Below are 15,951 nucleotides of genomic sequence, written 5' to 3'. Positions count from 1 at the left end.
GTTTTATTTTATTATTAGTAAATAATATTAATAATAAAATATTATTTTTAAATAAAGTTGCAAAAAGAAAATAACATCAAAATCCACCTCTGATTGCCATTTCAGTCCTGCAAACAAGGTCCTTTCTCATAAGTCCCTATCACACAGTAATAGCAGTAAATTGCCGTAAAATTACCGGAACGACTTTACCAGTAAATACAAATATGCGCTGTTCACACAGGCAACACTGTTCCGTCTTTTTACCGGTAAAGCACCATTCACACACTAGTCTCAAAATACCGGTAAATTCTGACATCATTAACCAGAAATTACCTTTAAACGGCTGCGCCTCCCGGTGTTTGTAAAAATGGAGGGGTATATGCATGGTCAGTGTTTTTGTTGGTGTTTTCATTTTCTGCGTTCACACAGAGCACATTACTGGTAATTTACTGATAATGTTACAACTTCTCATACCGGTAAATTGTCAGAACGAATTTACAGGTATTTTTTAAAAGGTGCTGTTCACACATAATCTCTTAACGGTAATTTACCAGTATAGACTGTATGTGTAAAAGGGGCTATATTTAAATTAAATTTCCACTGCAGGGTTCAGATACTAATCATAATTATATGCTGGTGTGCCAAAAGACTGAAAAAATTTAGCTTTGTTGGTAAAGCTTATCCTAAAGTAAAACTAAACTAAATCCTCAGATATTCAGATTTGTATGCATGCAATATTATTAAAAGCTGCACAAATGTCACATGCCACTTATTCAGTCGTGAGTCACGTCAGGTCCGTTACAAACCATTCTGAGAGAACGTATGGTCGTAATGGCTCCTGAGCGGTCGTTCAATTGTGTGGAGCCAGATTTCACACCTGGCCCTCTTAACTCAACACAATAAATGGGGAATAAGAATTGCCTTTTTAAGAGCAAACATAAAAACCAAGCGCTTGCAGCTGCTATAAATGAGCACTTTTGTCAGTTCTAGCTGTGGCCTAGCTGCTAACTAACATGAGCAAATTTGAGGGTAATTGCTTTGGACTTGTAATGGTTGCGCAAGTGAATGAAAGGCTGTTGGCATTTTAACAGCATGCCAGGCCTACTCAGAAAATAATGAGCTTTGCATTGACGACAGTGGTCTGCAGAAAGAAGTCTGGATGATTAATCAAACATGTTTTTTGGGACAGGAAAGTCTGGAGTACGGGAATACGGGAATACGGAAATCACACTGCGGAGGTTAAAGCCCTGTCTATTAGTGTTGTGAAAGCACCGCCCTGTTGATCTGTTGAGGGTTTTCCTTGTGCAAAGCTGCCCCAGGATTTGTTTTCATGACCCGGGAAATGTAGAACTGCACATTGCTGATGGATATTCACACAATAGACGCAAACGGAAAAAAGGATGTCAGGACATTTGAAAACAGCAGGATATTTGTTGAGTTTCTCGCTTACAGTTTTCACTTGCTTTTTTTAATGTCTGTTGAAACAACGATGAGCGCCAAAGACGTATTTTACAATTCCCAAGTGAGGAATCATGAGCAGATTTGCACATTTCCCCTTCGTTGCACCTAATTCTCTCTTCTTTTTCTCAATTCACTTTTCACAAATCTCAAACCTCAGATCTAATTTTACCTGCAACCAGCTTGTAATAAACATCAATACACTCTTAAAAATAGCAGTCTTTATTGGCATCAGTGGTCCCATGAAGAACCTTTAACATCCATGGAATCTTTCCATTGTACAAAAGGTTCTTCATTGTGGAAAAAAGGTTCTTTAGATTATTAAAATGTTCTACAAACTAAAACAAAAATGGTTATTTTAAGAACTGAAAGGGAGCCCAAAATGGCATTGCTTTAAAAGCTCCTTTTAATGCTTTTGTTTGTTGGAGTGTAGATCTAACAATACACATCCTCCACATATAAAATGATGGAGTAGTGTGGCTAGTTTAATTTCCAGAGCCGTCCCTCACCTTTCTCTCCTTCTTTCATCCCAAGAACATTAATATAAGGCTTCACTTTGAAGCACGTGGCCATGCATCTGCCAGAAATGTGCCGTTAAACCAGTCCGTTATCCGTCTGCGTATTTTGGTAGGTTCAGTTTCCCTCAAAACGCTTGCTCGTTAGTTTAAACATAATCCTGTGAGGAATGTTGTCAAGCCTTGTTCTCCGGTACATTCTGGACGTTACCCGCTCCACGCGGGGCCAATGCAAACAGCTTGGCAACTGTTGATTTTGATAACAACGGATGGCGAAATCTGACATTTGGAACAATTTGAACTCACTGTCCCAAAATTCATTCCAATGTCATGCAGTAATCTAATCCTCTGCTTCCCCTTGTACAGAGTACATGGCTTTTTAACTCATCTGCTGTAAAAGTGTAGGACACAGCAGGCAATAACCAAATAAAGACATTTGGTGCGCAGCACATATCAATATTCTGCAAGTATAATCGAATCAAAGAGATACGGCTCAGCGAAAGACAAAGGCGGTCTTCCACACCAAAGACTAATGCGCTTTTAGCTCTCTGATCTTGTTTTTCTTCCGAGTGCTTTATGGCTCGACAGCAGCGGCGGTCCATCAGAAGAGGCAAGGGACGCTGAGTCTCCCTTAAAATAATTGTTCGGAATAAATGCAATGACTAAAGTGATAAAATTAACTAGCTCAAAGCAATGGTGTCTAGAATTGAGCTCCCATGAGCACAGATGGCAGACTTCAAATCAGGTGCTTCCAGGAGATCCTGCGCCAGATGAGCAGAACGGAGATAACTGGGAATACTAGTTTTTTTTTTAACCAGAAATTATAGACCTACTTGGGATTAAGTGGCAGCGGCTATTTACACTAACTGAAAGTAGCATATTTTCTTGGAGATATATGCTATTTACACTAAGTACAAATAGGGATAGATGATATTTACACTAAGTGAAAACAGCATATTTTCTAAGCGATATACACTTAGTGCAAATAGCTATAGATTCTATTTACACTATGTAAAAATAGCAGGATGTTCTGCTATTTATACTACTTATTGCAAATAATGGCAAATATCTGCACCTCAGTATTGTACATTATAAAACCATATGCAATGATAACGTGTTGAGTGTAAATTATAATTGTAATTAAAATTATTAAATGGATGCCACTTTAATTGGGACACTAAAGCCCTCAGCTGCAACCTACCCTATACTTTTTCAACTTTTCGATTATTTCCTTCATTTGTATTAAACATTAATGGCTTTCCGATGTGATAAGAGATTTGAAAATGGAGAAGAAAGAGGTCGGCAAAAGGCGGATTCGAACAAGAGTTAAAAATACTACAGCATACGATTCACTACGTAACTGGAGCTGTTGTTTTGACAGCTGTCTTTTGTAATCTTGAGTGTCTCAATCACACATTGGTGAGCGGAGTTAGTGTAAATAGCCTCTGCCAACAAGGTGAGCTATTTGCACTTAGACACTGATGTCACTGCTGAGTAGATTACATATAAATTGTAGTATGTTACTGATTACATATTAGATGATAATTTTACAACCGGCTCCAAATTGCAACATAAACGAGAGCCAACACAGACCAGCAAGTAGCAAAGAAAAGTAGTATATTTAACAAAAACATAATTAATAAAGGTATTCAAACAGTCAGTATTAATGTAAGTCAGTGTTGAAAGCGTGCATGGCAGTGGACTGTAGGCTCAAGGTCTGAACTGTATTCAAACAAAATAAACAACAAAACAATAGAGCAAGCGGCAAGCCCGGCTAGCGTGGTCACATCGTGCCCCCGTCCTCATCAGCGCTGCAGTTTTTATAGCTCCGCATAATGAGCTCAGGTGGGAAGACACACCCACAATAACCAGTATACCTGCAAACCAAAAACAAAACAAGAAAAAACACAGGCCCAGCACTCACTGGGACATAACAATATAAATTGCAGTCAGTAATGTAATTTAGATTACTCATTTTAGGTAATGACTACTTTCTGACTACTTTTGGATTACTCTTATTACGTATGAGCTAACTTGTTTATCCAACTTTTTCTATAATCTATAATCTAGAGATTGTAAAAGAGACCTGCTGCCGCGAGACCCAACACAACAGAGTGTGGCGCGGGACAAGATGGGCGAGTGCAGAGACTTGTGTGTCTGCGGGGTGCGGGAGAATAAAATGATTCACGGGACTCCCGCAAAATATAAATATCTAAACATAAAATATCTAAAACAAATAAATCGTTATTCATCTATTGCACAAAAGCAACATGAACTAATATAAAATATAAACGATTAACAGGTGCAAGTGTATGCAGGGCTATAACACGTGCTTGCAGCGTTGAGCAATGCAGTGCTGAAATTTGCGTGCTCACGAATCCTCTCATTATAACACACGAATTGTAGACATTATGAAAGATTTATTATGCATATATTTATTGTGTTATAACAGAGATTTCTGAGATTGCGATGAACTGAGGTGTCTTTTAGAGATTATAAATGCAGCGCTCTTTGCTGGTATTCTGCCAAACCATGCACGCAGCAGCCGCTTGCTTTTGTTAAAAATAACAGTGTTCTGTGTATGTTGATGCTTTAATAACACATTTTTATCGGGAGCGTGTATGCTGGGATTTCATAAATTTCATGGAGAAAAAAGTAACGTAACTATTATTGTAACTAATTACTAAATACTTTTGAAATAAAGTAATCAGAACAGTAACGTGATTACTTTTAAAAGGAGTAATCAGTAATTTGATTACATTTTCAGCGTTACTTGCCCAATACTGGTCACATGCTTGAGGTATTCGGCCAATCAGAGCACACAGCACTTTACAGAACGATGACCTTTGTAAAAATTTACGCATTTCAGAAAGGCAAAGCAGAGAGGAGTGACAATAATGTACAGTATGTGTAAAATAATGTGTTTTCTCAGGCCATGTCCACACGTACATAGGTATTTTTATAAACTGAGTTTTTCCTTCTTCCGTTTAAAAAAAAATCTCCGTCCATATGAAAACACAGACTCGGGCTATGAAGCACTGTCAAGAGCATGCCAAGCCAACAGGTGGTGATATAATCTCAAACGTAAAGCCATGTTGGCCAACCAGAAGCCTGAAAAAGTTTCCGGTAGTTGGAGATAACAGCGCATGCTCCGACGTCACAAGCCAAAACTCCGGTTTCGCTGTCTGCATGATAACACTGCAACCAGAGTTTCTGAAAATCTTCCCCCTGGCAGGAGTTTTCAAAAATGACCTGGTGCTGCGTTTGCGTGTGGACGAACGGCCAAACCTGCGTTCGTGTGGACAGGGCCTCACTCACATTGCATTACACCAAATACACAAAATAATGTTCTTTTTAGCAACGTCATATGACCCCTTTAAATTGTACATGATTTATTACCTCAGTTCAGTCCACTCTAAAGATATGAGTCCAATGCAATATTTAAAAAATAGCATTTTGTCAGATATGTATCCGGAATATTGTAACAGTGGTAGGTATAATTGGCTACAGAAGTAGTAATGTGATTTTGGTTTGTGAGTTCAGCTCCTACTGGTACAAATGTTTAAAGACAGGGCTAAATTGTAATACCATGCACTCAGGATTAGTGTCCAATCTTTATAGTTGATTTACATTATGCTAATATCTGTTACATATACCAATGTTTACTGAGTCTGGGCTCCCTCTGCATATTTAAGTAAGGCTTGTAGAATGTTATTAGGTTTTGTAGTGTAAGTGATGCATATTTGCCTGCTTTCATCTCTCTTTGTTTACTGGAAAGTGCTTTTAAATGGAACTGATTGTTCCAAATTCTGCTGACTTTTTTGGCCTCCTGTCATGCACTTAACTTGGATTTCTAAACATCCTGCCGTATTAATGCTTCTGCTGTGATGATGATGATGATGGGTGCAAAAAATTGTGTTTGGAAAAACATGAGACAGAGTCACAGCTCTCCTAGCACCTGGGTGGATGAACCTAGGCCACGCACCAGACATCCCTGCTTGTTCAGAAGGATCAAAGGAAGTCAGCGCAGGCACGCTAGATATTCAAGTCCCTTCACAGATGGTGATGTTGACTCTGGAAGCCTGTGTAAAGACCTGGCTTTGCTGGAATTTAGGAAACAGCTCTAGCACTAGGGCCATGTGGGATCTCAAAAAAATAACATGTTAGATTGAGTGAGCGAGGGAGCAGGAATGACAGAGAGAGAGAGAAAGAGAGAGAGAGAGAGGGGGAGGGAGGGGGAGATGAGAAATGTTTTTTTATTTTTTCACAGACCATTGTAAGCAGTCAGAGAGACAAATAGTGAAGTGCAGAGGAGAGCAACAGGCAGTCGTCTCCAGAGAGAGCCTGAGAGCAATGACCAGTCCACTGACAACAACTCAACATCCGGACAGTAAGGAAGAGGGAGGTTTTTCATACTGCAGCCTGCCCCGGGGCCTCAGAAATCATCTGCCTTCTTCACAGCAATGCCTGCACCACACACTGAACCAAGGACAAAGTTTCTTCACTGCATGTAGCCTGATTTGCACATGGACACTGTAAGTCCTCTATGCCTTTCCACCTTTAACCTTCTGGATCAAGGGATACAATTTGAAGTTTCACTGTCCACTCTTTTCTGAAGTTGCTTGAAAGTTTCCATGCAAGTCTTGTAAATATGTTGCCTGTGGTTTTCGTGACATGGTGGGTCTGGGTGTTGCTTGGAAGCGTAGGGGGACAGTCCCAATCTCAACATCAATCTCAGACTGACGACTCAAACCCATGGAGACAGATGATTCAATGGGAGAACAATGGACGTGTGTTCAGTCTTCTCAACAGTGGGGCTGAGTACGTCCCGGCTCGGGCTCAGGAGCGTGACAGGAACCCCCGAGTGCTTTTAGCAGACGCTCCCAACCGTCGATCACAGGGTGGGAATGTACGAAGGCAAGCACCCTCCAGAGGAAGCTCTGAGACTGTGAGAGGTCAAGCCAGACATCCGTTTGGGTTTGGCCAGGTGCCGGACAACTGGCGTCAAGGTGCAACTGGAACAGGTGAAACAAGTCGCTTCCAGTCATCTACCGGCTCTCGCTTTAGGCCATCCTCTGGCTCATCCTCCTCCTCCTCCTCATCCTCCTCCTCCTCATCCTCTTCTTCTTATCCACAGTATCTGTTCCCTCAACAACCTCCTCATGACTCGGTTCTGGACAGGTCATACGAACCTCCCTTCCGTGGAACGGGGTACTCCACTGGCACTGGTGGTGGCTATGCAGGAGGAGGATATGGAGGAGGTGGGTACTCTACTGGAAGTTTTGGAGGAGGTAGCTATAATGGAGGGGGTCCTGCAACCGAAGACAGGTATCGATACTATCCCCCTTATGGTCAACCATACCAAGCTGTTCCTGCTCAGCCTGCACAGCCACTGGTCTCTGATGGATTGGACCACAGGTACACACACAGTCTGTACAACGAGGACACTCGAGATGCTGCAGTACCTGTCTCTAGCAACACAGGCTCATCGTTCCAGCCTGCGGTGCAAAGCCCCCAGTATGAACAGTTTCCCCCCTTTGGAAGGCCCCAACCACAGCCTCCGTTTGTGCAACCACCTCCACGCAACCCTCTCATCTCTAACAACGCAGAGAGCCCGAACATGAATGCAGGGAGTGTTTATCGTCCTCAGCAAAGAGGTATGATGCATATCCACGTCGTATACACTTGTGAAAGAATAATTTTGTACATCCCACACTAATGTTACTCAATAGTTTTGGTCATAGACTAGCAGTCCAGAAAGTGTGTTTTACATATATTGCACTGAATGCTACGGCGTTTCCTCATGATTCATGTGTCGAGCAATGCTGCAGGCTGCTATGCTAAGTAAAGTTAATCACAGAGGAATTACAGTTGACACTTAAGCTCTTGCACGGCTGGAGATTTGGGGAAATGGATGCACGTGTGGGGCTCGTTTCAGATTCTCGCTCTCTCTCAAGAAAAGGAAGTGAGAAAAACAGAGAGACATCTAAAAAATGTAGTTCTTCTGCCATCTCTTTGTGTTTCCTGGCAGCCCTTTGGATTTAGCAAACATGTAACCCAAGGGACTCAAACTGCACAAAAAGATTGTAAAGCTGTTTGCTTACGCAGCTGGTAATGGGCAATGCTTTTGAGCAAATTTGTCTGTTTGTTTCCTCATAAGCAGTCAGTAAAAATTACTCTCTCCTAATGTCAGAGCATCTTTCATTCCCATCACCCCATTGCCATTGTGTTTCAATTTACAATCAAATAAGTTCCAAGTCCTTCTTCATCTCAGAGGCTGGGTTATTGGAACCAGGTGTTGTGGGATGTGTGCGTGGGTGTGAGAGTATGTGGTAGTTGGTGTGTGTACTTAGTGCCTATGGATACTCGTTCTGCACAAAGAGTGCTCATTGTTTGAAGATTTGGTTCTGGTTTTAGTGATGAATGCCCTGCGAGGGCTACGGGTGAATGATCCCAGTATTTGCTTTAGAGGGTGGGGTAAGGGGCTCAAGTGACTTGGTTGTTGCGGGGTGGGTGGTGAACATGAGCGGGGTGTGTGGGGGATTGTGGGGTGTTACTACATAAGGAGTGGGGAGATGGAAAGTACCCAGCACACATGGGGTCCATTGTCTCAGGAAACAGAAAATATTTTGCTAGCCCCTAAATAAAAGTGTGTGTGTGCGCATATATGTGAACATGTGTGAGGAGGCGGGTGTGTGTAAGGCCTTTGGGACTGAGATTCTGGCCGCTGCCAAGGTTCATTTTGTAATGTGAAATGGTCTTTGTCTCTTGCTTGAGTCACTTCACGCATGATTAATCACCCTAGTTTACAAAATCTGGTCATAAGGGAAATGGGTGTAAACTCAATCCACTGGAAGGTACACATGTGGAAAAAATTTACATTACTCATTACCCAATGATGCAATCACAAACAAATAAGTTGAAATCAGAGCTCCAGCCTGCGGGAACATATATTATCTGTGAATCTGAGTCTTAGAAATTGAAATAACTTCAGATGGGACACATTTACTTGACTTGACCCATAGCATTGAACCTCTTTAAGATGGATGCTGAGATCTGGGCTGTATCTGACCAGAGGACATTCATTTATTTTACTTACATCTTACTAAAAAACATTATACTGTCATCATGTTTTTCTAAATTCTTGTGGACTTTATGAGGAATTTAAGTCAACTACTTTGGTGTAGTGCAGGCATCCAACAAAATTTTGTGGAGAAAAGTGCAGACTGTGTGAAGAAACTTTTGCTGGATAACCACAGTCTTTCACACTCTCTTTACACTGTTTACAAAAGCTGACCAAGGAAGTTTCCCGAGGCCTTTCCTGAAGTCTGTTTCAGACAGAGCTGGCAAATCAGATGTGTACACAGAGATGGAGATGGCAAAGCATTCACTGACTCCAGTGAAGGGTGGCACTAACGATTCTGAAATAAGGAGACTGACCAAGGGCATTATGTTTTATAGAGTGAAAGTTGCTCCCATCTCTAAACATGCCTCCAGCAGAAGTGAGATTAGATCTGCACTCCACATTGTTGCTAGCTGGAAGCAGCTGAATTTTCATGCTACTCCAAGCTGGTTTATGTTTGTTATTGCTGGTCTGGCTGTCAGCAAAAAAATGCTGCTGGATGACCATCCAAGTCTTCCTGGTTAAGGTAATTAAGAGGCCTAGTGGGACTCCAGTATCATACACTGGAGTCCATCGGTGCTGATCTTCTCAACAGGGTTATTTTCTCTGAAATCCATGACATGCAAAGCAGGAAAGCAAATATGCTGTCGCCTTCCCTTTGAAGAAATGTTAATGTCCACCTACGGACTTAGACTGCACTTTATTATATTCATAAGATTATTTAGACATAAAGTGAGCTTGCATTTTAAGTGTAAACAAAGGTGATAAGTAGTTTCTGTATTGGCCCTGTACATAGTTTTATGAACATTAGCTGTTACCGCTAGCTCTGTTTTTCTTTTTTATTTATTTTTCTGTCTTTTTTTTAACAAACGTGGTCACAGGCCCGATTTGGATCCAGCAGGGAAGTGATCTCTTTTTCATTTCGCTGTCACCTCTCCCTCATCTTTTGTACTCTCTCTCTCTCTCTCCCTCTCTACGTGCAACACTTTGTTCTTTTTTTCTTATTTTTGCGTGACCTTGAAACCAGATGAGAAACTGTGTTTGATGCATTATACTGTGAGGCTTCAGCATTACCTCCTCAAAACCCTCTTCATCTCTTGTGTATTTTTTCAAAGGCATACTTATTGGGATACAGCCATTTTTCAAATATTTTACTTTTTTTTACATTTAAAAGCATGTAACATCAGAACAGCTCAGAACATTAAAGAAGCACATTTGTCCCCAGGACAGTGTGTTATGAGACCTAACAGTCTGGTTTTTATGGTCAAAGCTGATCTCCAAAGATGGTCCGTTTGCTGCTTTGGTGCACTTTTCTTGGTCTGTTTGCTTGTTTTAAAGGGATTTGGACATTTAGTGGTCAGACTTGTTTGTTTGGTGGTTTTAGAGTAGTTTTGGATACTTTTCAGGTGGACAGGCATTTGGACACACTTTCGGTTGTCAAACTTGTCGGTTTGGTGGATTTAGAGTTCTGGACTCATTTCAGTTCATCAGACCAGTTGGTTTGGTGGTTTTCAAGTGGTTTTGGACCTTTTTTGGGTGGTCAGACCAGTCAGTTTGGAGATTTTTTTAGTTTTGCACACTTTTTGGGTGGTCAGACCAGTCAGTTTGGTGGTTTTTAGAGTGGTTTTGGACCTTTTTTAGGTGGTCAGACCAGTCAGTTTGGTGGTTTTTAGAGTGGTTTTGGACCTTTTTTAGGTGGTCAGACCAATCAGTTTGGTGGTTTTTAGAGTGGTTTTGGACCTTTTTTAGGTGGTCAGACCAATCAGTTTGGTGGTTTTTAGAGTGGTTTTGGACCTTTTTTAGGTGGTCAGACCAGTCAGTTTGGTGGTTTTTAGAGTGGATTTGGACACTTTGCAGGTGGTCAGACTTGTCTGTTTTTTGGTTTTAGAGTGGTTTAGGGTGTTTTTAAGGGGGCCAGGCTGGTCTGTTTGGTGGTTTTAGAGTAGTTTTGGACATGTTCATCATGGTTAGACTGGTCAGTGTGGTGGTTTTAGAGTAGTTTTAGATACTTTTTAGGTGACCAGGTGGTGGTTTTAAAGTTATTTAGACGCTTCTCATGTGGGTTTAGGGGGATTTTGGTACATTTTATTCTACAAACCAGCTGTAAATCAGCTTGACCAGGATTGAATACCAGCTATGACCTACTAAGACCAGTTAAGAAGTTTTCCCCTTCAGTGTAATTTCAGGAGATGTGCTTCAGCAGCTGGTTCTACACTGTAACCCTGATGATGTCTCCTGTTTTTAGGTTTGCCTGACCTGGTTCCTGACCCGAATTATGTCCAAGCCTCCACATACATTCAAAGAGCCCATATGTACTCCTTACGCTGTGCTGCAGAGGAGAAGTGTTTGGCCAGGTGAGAATCCTCAGTTCTTCTATTTATGAAATGGCAAAACAAAGCTGGTCAGGCAGTATTTACACAATAACCCTCCCACACTCGTTTACAACTGTTTACACCACACCATACAATAATACTTCAAACAACTAACGAGAACAGTGTTAGATGATATCTGGTGCAGAAGTATGGGGGGGTGTCACATCATATAAATTCCAGCCTGCTGTTATGAGCTCATCTCATATATACTACATGTTTTATTACTCAGTGCTGCAGTCCTTCATTAAGGTTTGTTTTTCTTCTCCTCAGCTCCGCCTATAGTGCCGAAACCACAGACTACAGTGTCAGGGTTCTTCTGCGCTTCCCTCAGAGAGTGAAGAACCAAGGGACGGCTGATTTCATGCCCAACCGACCTCGTCACACCTGGGAGTGGCACAGCTGTCACCAGTGAGTCTCTCTTTTACCTCTCTATATGTGGAGACCTCATGGGCATAGAATACGCGGGGGATGTGGTGGACTTTTAATAAAATGTAAATTAGTCCCCTGCACTTTTTTGCAGGCAGGTGTGTTCACGTACCGCTTTTCTAGGGCCAGTGTAAACAAATGTATGTTTGAAGTCAAAGAGACAGGATAGTCTATGCATGACCTGACGGTTTATTCACCAAAATGAGGTGATGTGAACATTACACTGTTTAGTAGAGCACTAAACACTCTCATGCAGTGCATGTTTCATTCATACTCGAAGCCAGAGGGCGCTCTCATGCAGAAAGTCCAAAATGGACTCATATAGAAATAATAACTTATGACATGCCAGGAAATCCCATAATTTTCTTTGAGTTGCAATTCAATATTAGTACGTTGTTTAACAAAACAACAAAAAAATACCACCAAAATAAATACAATCATAAAATAAATGGACAATACTCTCATTTTCCTCTTTAAAGAAAACACACTTCAAGTCAATGTCTTTACAAAATGTTGCAATTAGCTGTTTTACAAGATACATACGATGAACAATCTTAAATGATACCACTCTAATTTTATTTGTGATACAAAAACGTCTGGAGATCTTAAAGGTCTCTTTCCAGTTGACATCTTGAAATTGTGATCTCCAAAAGCCAATGGCTAAAGGAACACTGGACATTTGGCAAATCATTCTAAGACATGCATTATTTTTTTTTTTCTTTTATATTTATACCTTCCAATTTAAGACTAAAATCAAAATTTGGTTTTTCGTCTATATTATTTCCTAATAATTTCCTAAGCACTGAGCGAATGGCATTAATTAACATCATATACTCCTTGACAGGTATATAAAATAAATGTTTTTCTAAAAACTCTAAATATGTAAGCACAAGGAACTCCCTAATAAGGACAAAAGCATTCAGTGATCGCTGTAGCTAAGCTTTATAAATAGCAGAAATTATTTGACTGATGAAACATGTAGACAATAAACACATAATTGTGACAATATATGGTTTATATGTGTTTTCCTAAGTCATCTGCAGGTAATAAATACATAAAATATATGAATAATGTCGTGCTAATTCACATATAATTTAGTACAGAAACTATAAAATATATTTTCTGCCTAATTATGTGATAAAAAAAATGTGTGTGTGTGTGTGTGTGTGGGGCGGGGGTGTTTGTAGTATATAAACAAATCATAAAATTGTCATTAGGAAAATATCTACAAAAAATTGTAGAATACAAATTATTAGATATGGTCATTTATAGTCTTTGTTATTGTCCAGCAGTGTATTTGATTTCTTAGTCAATCAAAAGTAAGATTTTAATAATCATAATAATAAAAACCAGTTAAATAATAAAAGGTATTACATGTGTCATTTCTGTCCCCCTCACCATGCAGTTTCTGCCTTAATATGATTAAAAAAAGTCCCAGAATAATGGAATTATAATAGTCCCGATTGTGGATGTATTCAATTGGTTTATATTCCTTATCCTGCATCAGAATCTAAATTAATTCTGTCATCGAATTATGTATTTGGTTTCACTTGGCGAAGGGCTGTTATCCTCCGAGGGGATTTCCGTGTACAATCAGCTGGGCCTCGTGACAAGTGAATGTCTGTGAAAGTGAAAGAATGAATGTCTGTCAGTACTTGTCAGGTCTGTGTTTATTCACCTGTAGCTGTTCGTTACATCATGTCTGCGTAGAATTGTTCTTTTGCGTCGTGTTGAACATCATCGATGATGGCTGTCACTCATGTCGGCTCAAATTGTCGTCTGTCATTGAAAATGAGTGATTTAGGATCTCACTGTATCTCACTGCTGCCAAGGTTAAGGGTTAAGGGTCAAGATTAAAATTAATGGGCGAGTTCTAGTGAAAGCTCGGGTCCCCAACCTTGACATGATCCACCTCAGAAAATAAATTAAAATAAATGATTAATTAAAAATCAGGGCTGTCAATTAAACATGTTAATTTAGTCTAATTCATTTTTAAAAAAGAGCATTATATTGATGAATCTTACGGATTATACAGTACATAGAGAGAAAGAGAGGGAGAGACTATATATATATATATATATATATAGACTTCTATACAGTTTGAGGTCACTTATATATATATATATATTTTTTTTTTTATGTTTTTGAAAGAAATCAGCTTACCAGGGCTGCATTTCTTGATCAAAATTACTGTAAAAACAGTGAAATATTATTATAAATAACTGCTAATAAACAGCTGTTTTCTAAGAGATTATCTGTTAAACTGTAATTTATTTCTGTGATCAAAGCTGAGTTTTCAGCATCATTACTTGCTTCAGTGAAGACATCTTGCAGACACTGAAGACATCATGACGTCTTCAGTGTCACATGATCTTCAGAAATCAGTATAATATGCTGCTTTGCTGCTCAAGAAACATTTCTGATTATTATCAATGTTGAAAACAGTCGTGCTGCACAATATTTGTGTGGAAACTGTGATGCATTTTATTTTTCAGGATTCACAGATGAATAGAAAGTTCAAAAGAACAGCATTTATTTATATTCAAATTGTCTACATATTTTTTTAATTTAATTTTTTTTTATTTGGTAGACAGTCCTATTATAAATAAATTGGAAGTGAACAATAGAGTTTAATTCTGTAGTTCAGTCGAGGTGCAGACGAGTGTCACTTTCTACGGCTGGTGAGCATTTGCTCATAAACAGATTATTACTGTAACCTGGAAATGTCAGTACATGAAGTATTTAGCACTTTAACTCATTTCTAATGCAATTAGACAGCTGAGCGGTGTGATGACCTCTTTCATGTAACCTAAATCTGACGCCATGCGAACAAGCGCCTGACTCTCTTTGAAGAAGAAGAACTGCAGGGAGATGTTTGTCAGTGAGCAGAAGCTAATCTATAATTACTTGCACATCTCCGCTTCGACATGATTGATATTTTTGTAGAGATTGAAAGTGTCCTTGGCATCTCATTTCTAACAGCTGAAATGAAAACTGTCGTTTTTCTTCCCATCATTCTGGTACAGCTTGATCTTAACTTCAGCGTCCAAAGAATGCTTTTCCAGAAGTGCTCTGACTTTTTTAGATGTTTTTGGCAAAGTCTAATCTGGGCTTGTTTGCAGCTTGTGGTGAAGCCTCTGTGTTTGCTCTGGTGAAGTCTTCTCTTGATTGTAGACCCGTCTGCCTCCTGGACAGTGTTCTTCTCTTGGCTGGATGTTGTGAAAGGGTTTTTCTTTACCACGGAGAGGATTCTCCGATCATCCAGCACTGTTGTCCTCCGTGGACATCCAGGTCTTTTTATGTTTCTGAGCTCACCAGTGCATTCTTGTTTTGTTTCTCAGAATGTGAAATGATGTTCCTGCTATCTTTTGAAGCCTAACACTTGTCTGTTTCACTTGTATGGAGCGATCTTTGACCGCATGATGTGGATCACAGCAACAGCTTCCAAATGCAAATGACACACTTAGAAGCAACTCCAGAACTTGTACCTGCTTAACTGATGTAGAAATAACGAAGGAACAGCCCACATCTGTCCATGAAACGGCTTTTGAGTCAATTGTCCAATTACTTACGGTCCCTTGAAAAAGGTAGAGGTACATATTAAAGAGCTGTAATTCCTTAACCTTTCCTCCAATCGTGATGAGAAACTAAAGCTCAGAGTGTGCACTTTAAGCCCATATTCATCATATAACTGTAACTCAAATATGTTTTGGTGAGCAGCTAAAGAAAAAAAAATGTGCCTGTGTCCAAATATATAGTAAACTGATTTTAAATTGTGATGCAGTGGAAGTAGTTAATAAGTCGTTAGTTACAGTAACTATGATAGCAGTAATATTTCTTTATTTCTTTACTTTTAGTGAGATGACAGCAGGTGGTTTCTTCTCAGTTTGTGATTGTTTAAATATTGCTCTATAACTCTATATTTATTAGTATAAGTCAGTTGCACATGTAGAAGAGAGTTGCCTTAAGTGATTAGCTGGCCCAATTTTTCTGTGGTTATCACTGCTGTGTGTGTGTGTGTGTGTGTGTGTGTGTGTGTGTGTGTGTGTGTGTGTGTGTGTGTGATGGGGAGTGAAAG

General features: G+C 39.9%; 1 protein-coding gene across 1 annotated transcript in view; it reads left to right on the top strand.

Moving 5' to 3' along the window:
- Positions 1-6,234: 6,234 nt before the first annotated feature.
- The window catches only part of LOC107569907 (lysyl oxidase homolog 1-like), a 16,671-nt gene continuing 6,954 nt past the window's right edge, over positions 6,235-15,951 (top strand). The window contains exons 1-3 of the mRNA XM_016256078.1: positions 6,235-7,609; positions 11,321-11,429; positions 11,718-11,855. Coding sequence (XP_016111564.1) covers positions 6,604-7,609; positions 11,321-11,429; positions 11,718-11,855 — 1,253 coding nt within the window. The 5' untranslated portion in view covers positions 6,235-6,603. The remainder of the gene's footprint in view (positions 7,610-11,320; positions 11,430-11,717; positions 11,856-15,951) is intronic.

This window comes from Sinocyclocheilus grahami, unplaced genomic scaffold (genome assembly GCF_001515645.1).
Source record: "Sinocyclocheilus grahami isolate Dianchi unplaced genomic scaffold, SAMN03320097.WGS_v1.1 scaffold1393.1, whole genome shotgun sequence".
Taxonomy (NCBI): Eukaryota; Metazoa; Chordata; class Actinopteri; order Cypriniformes; family Cyprinidae; genus Sinocyclocheilus; species Sinocyclocheilus grahami.
This window is presented reverse-complemented; position numbering and strand designations above follow the sequence as displayed.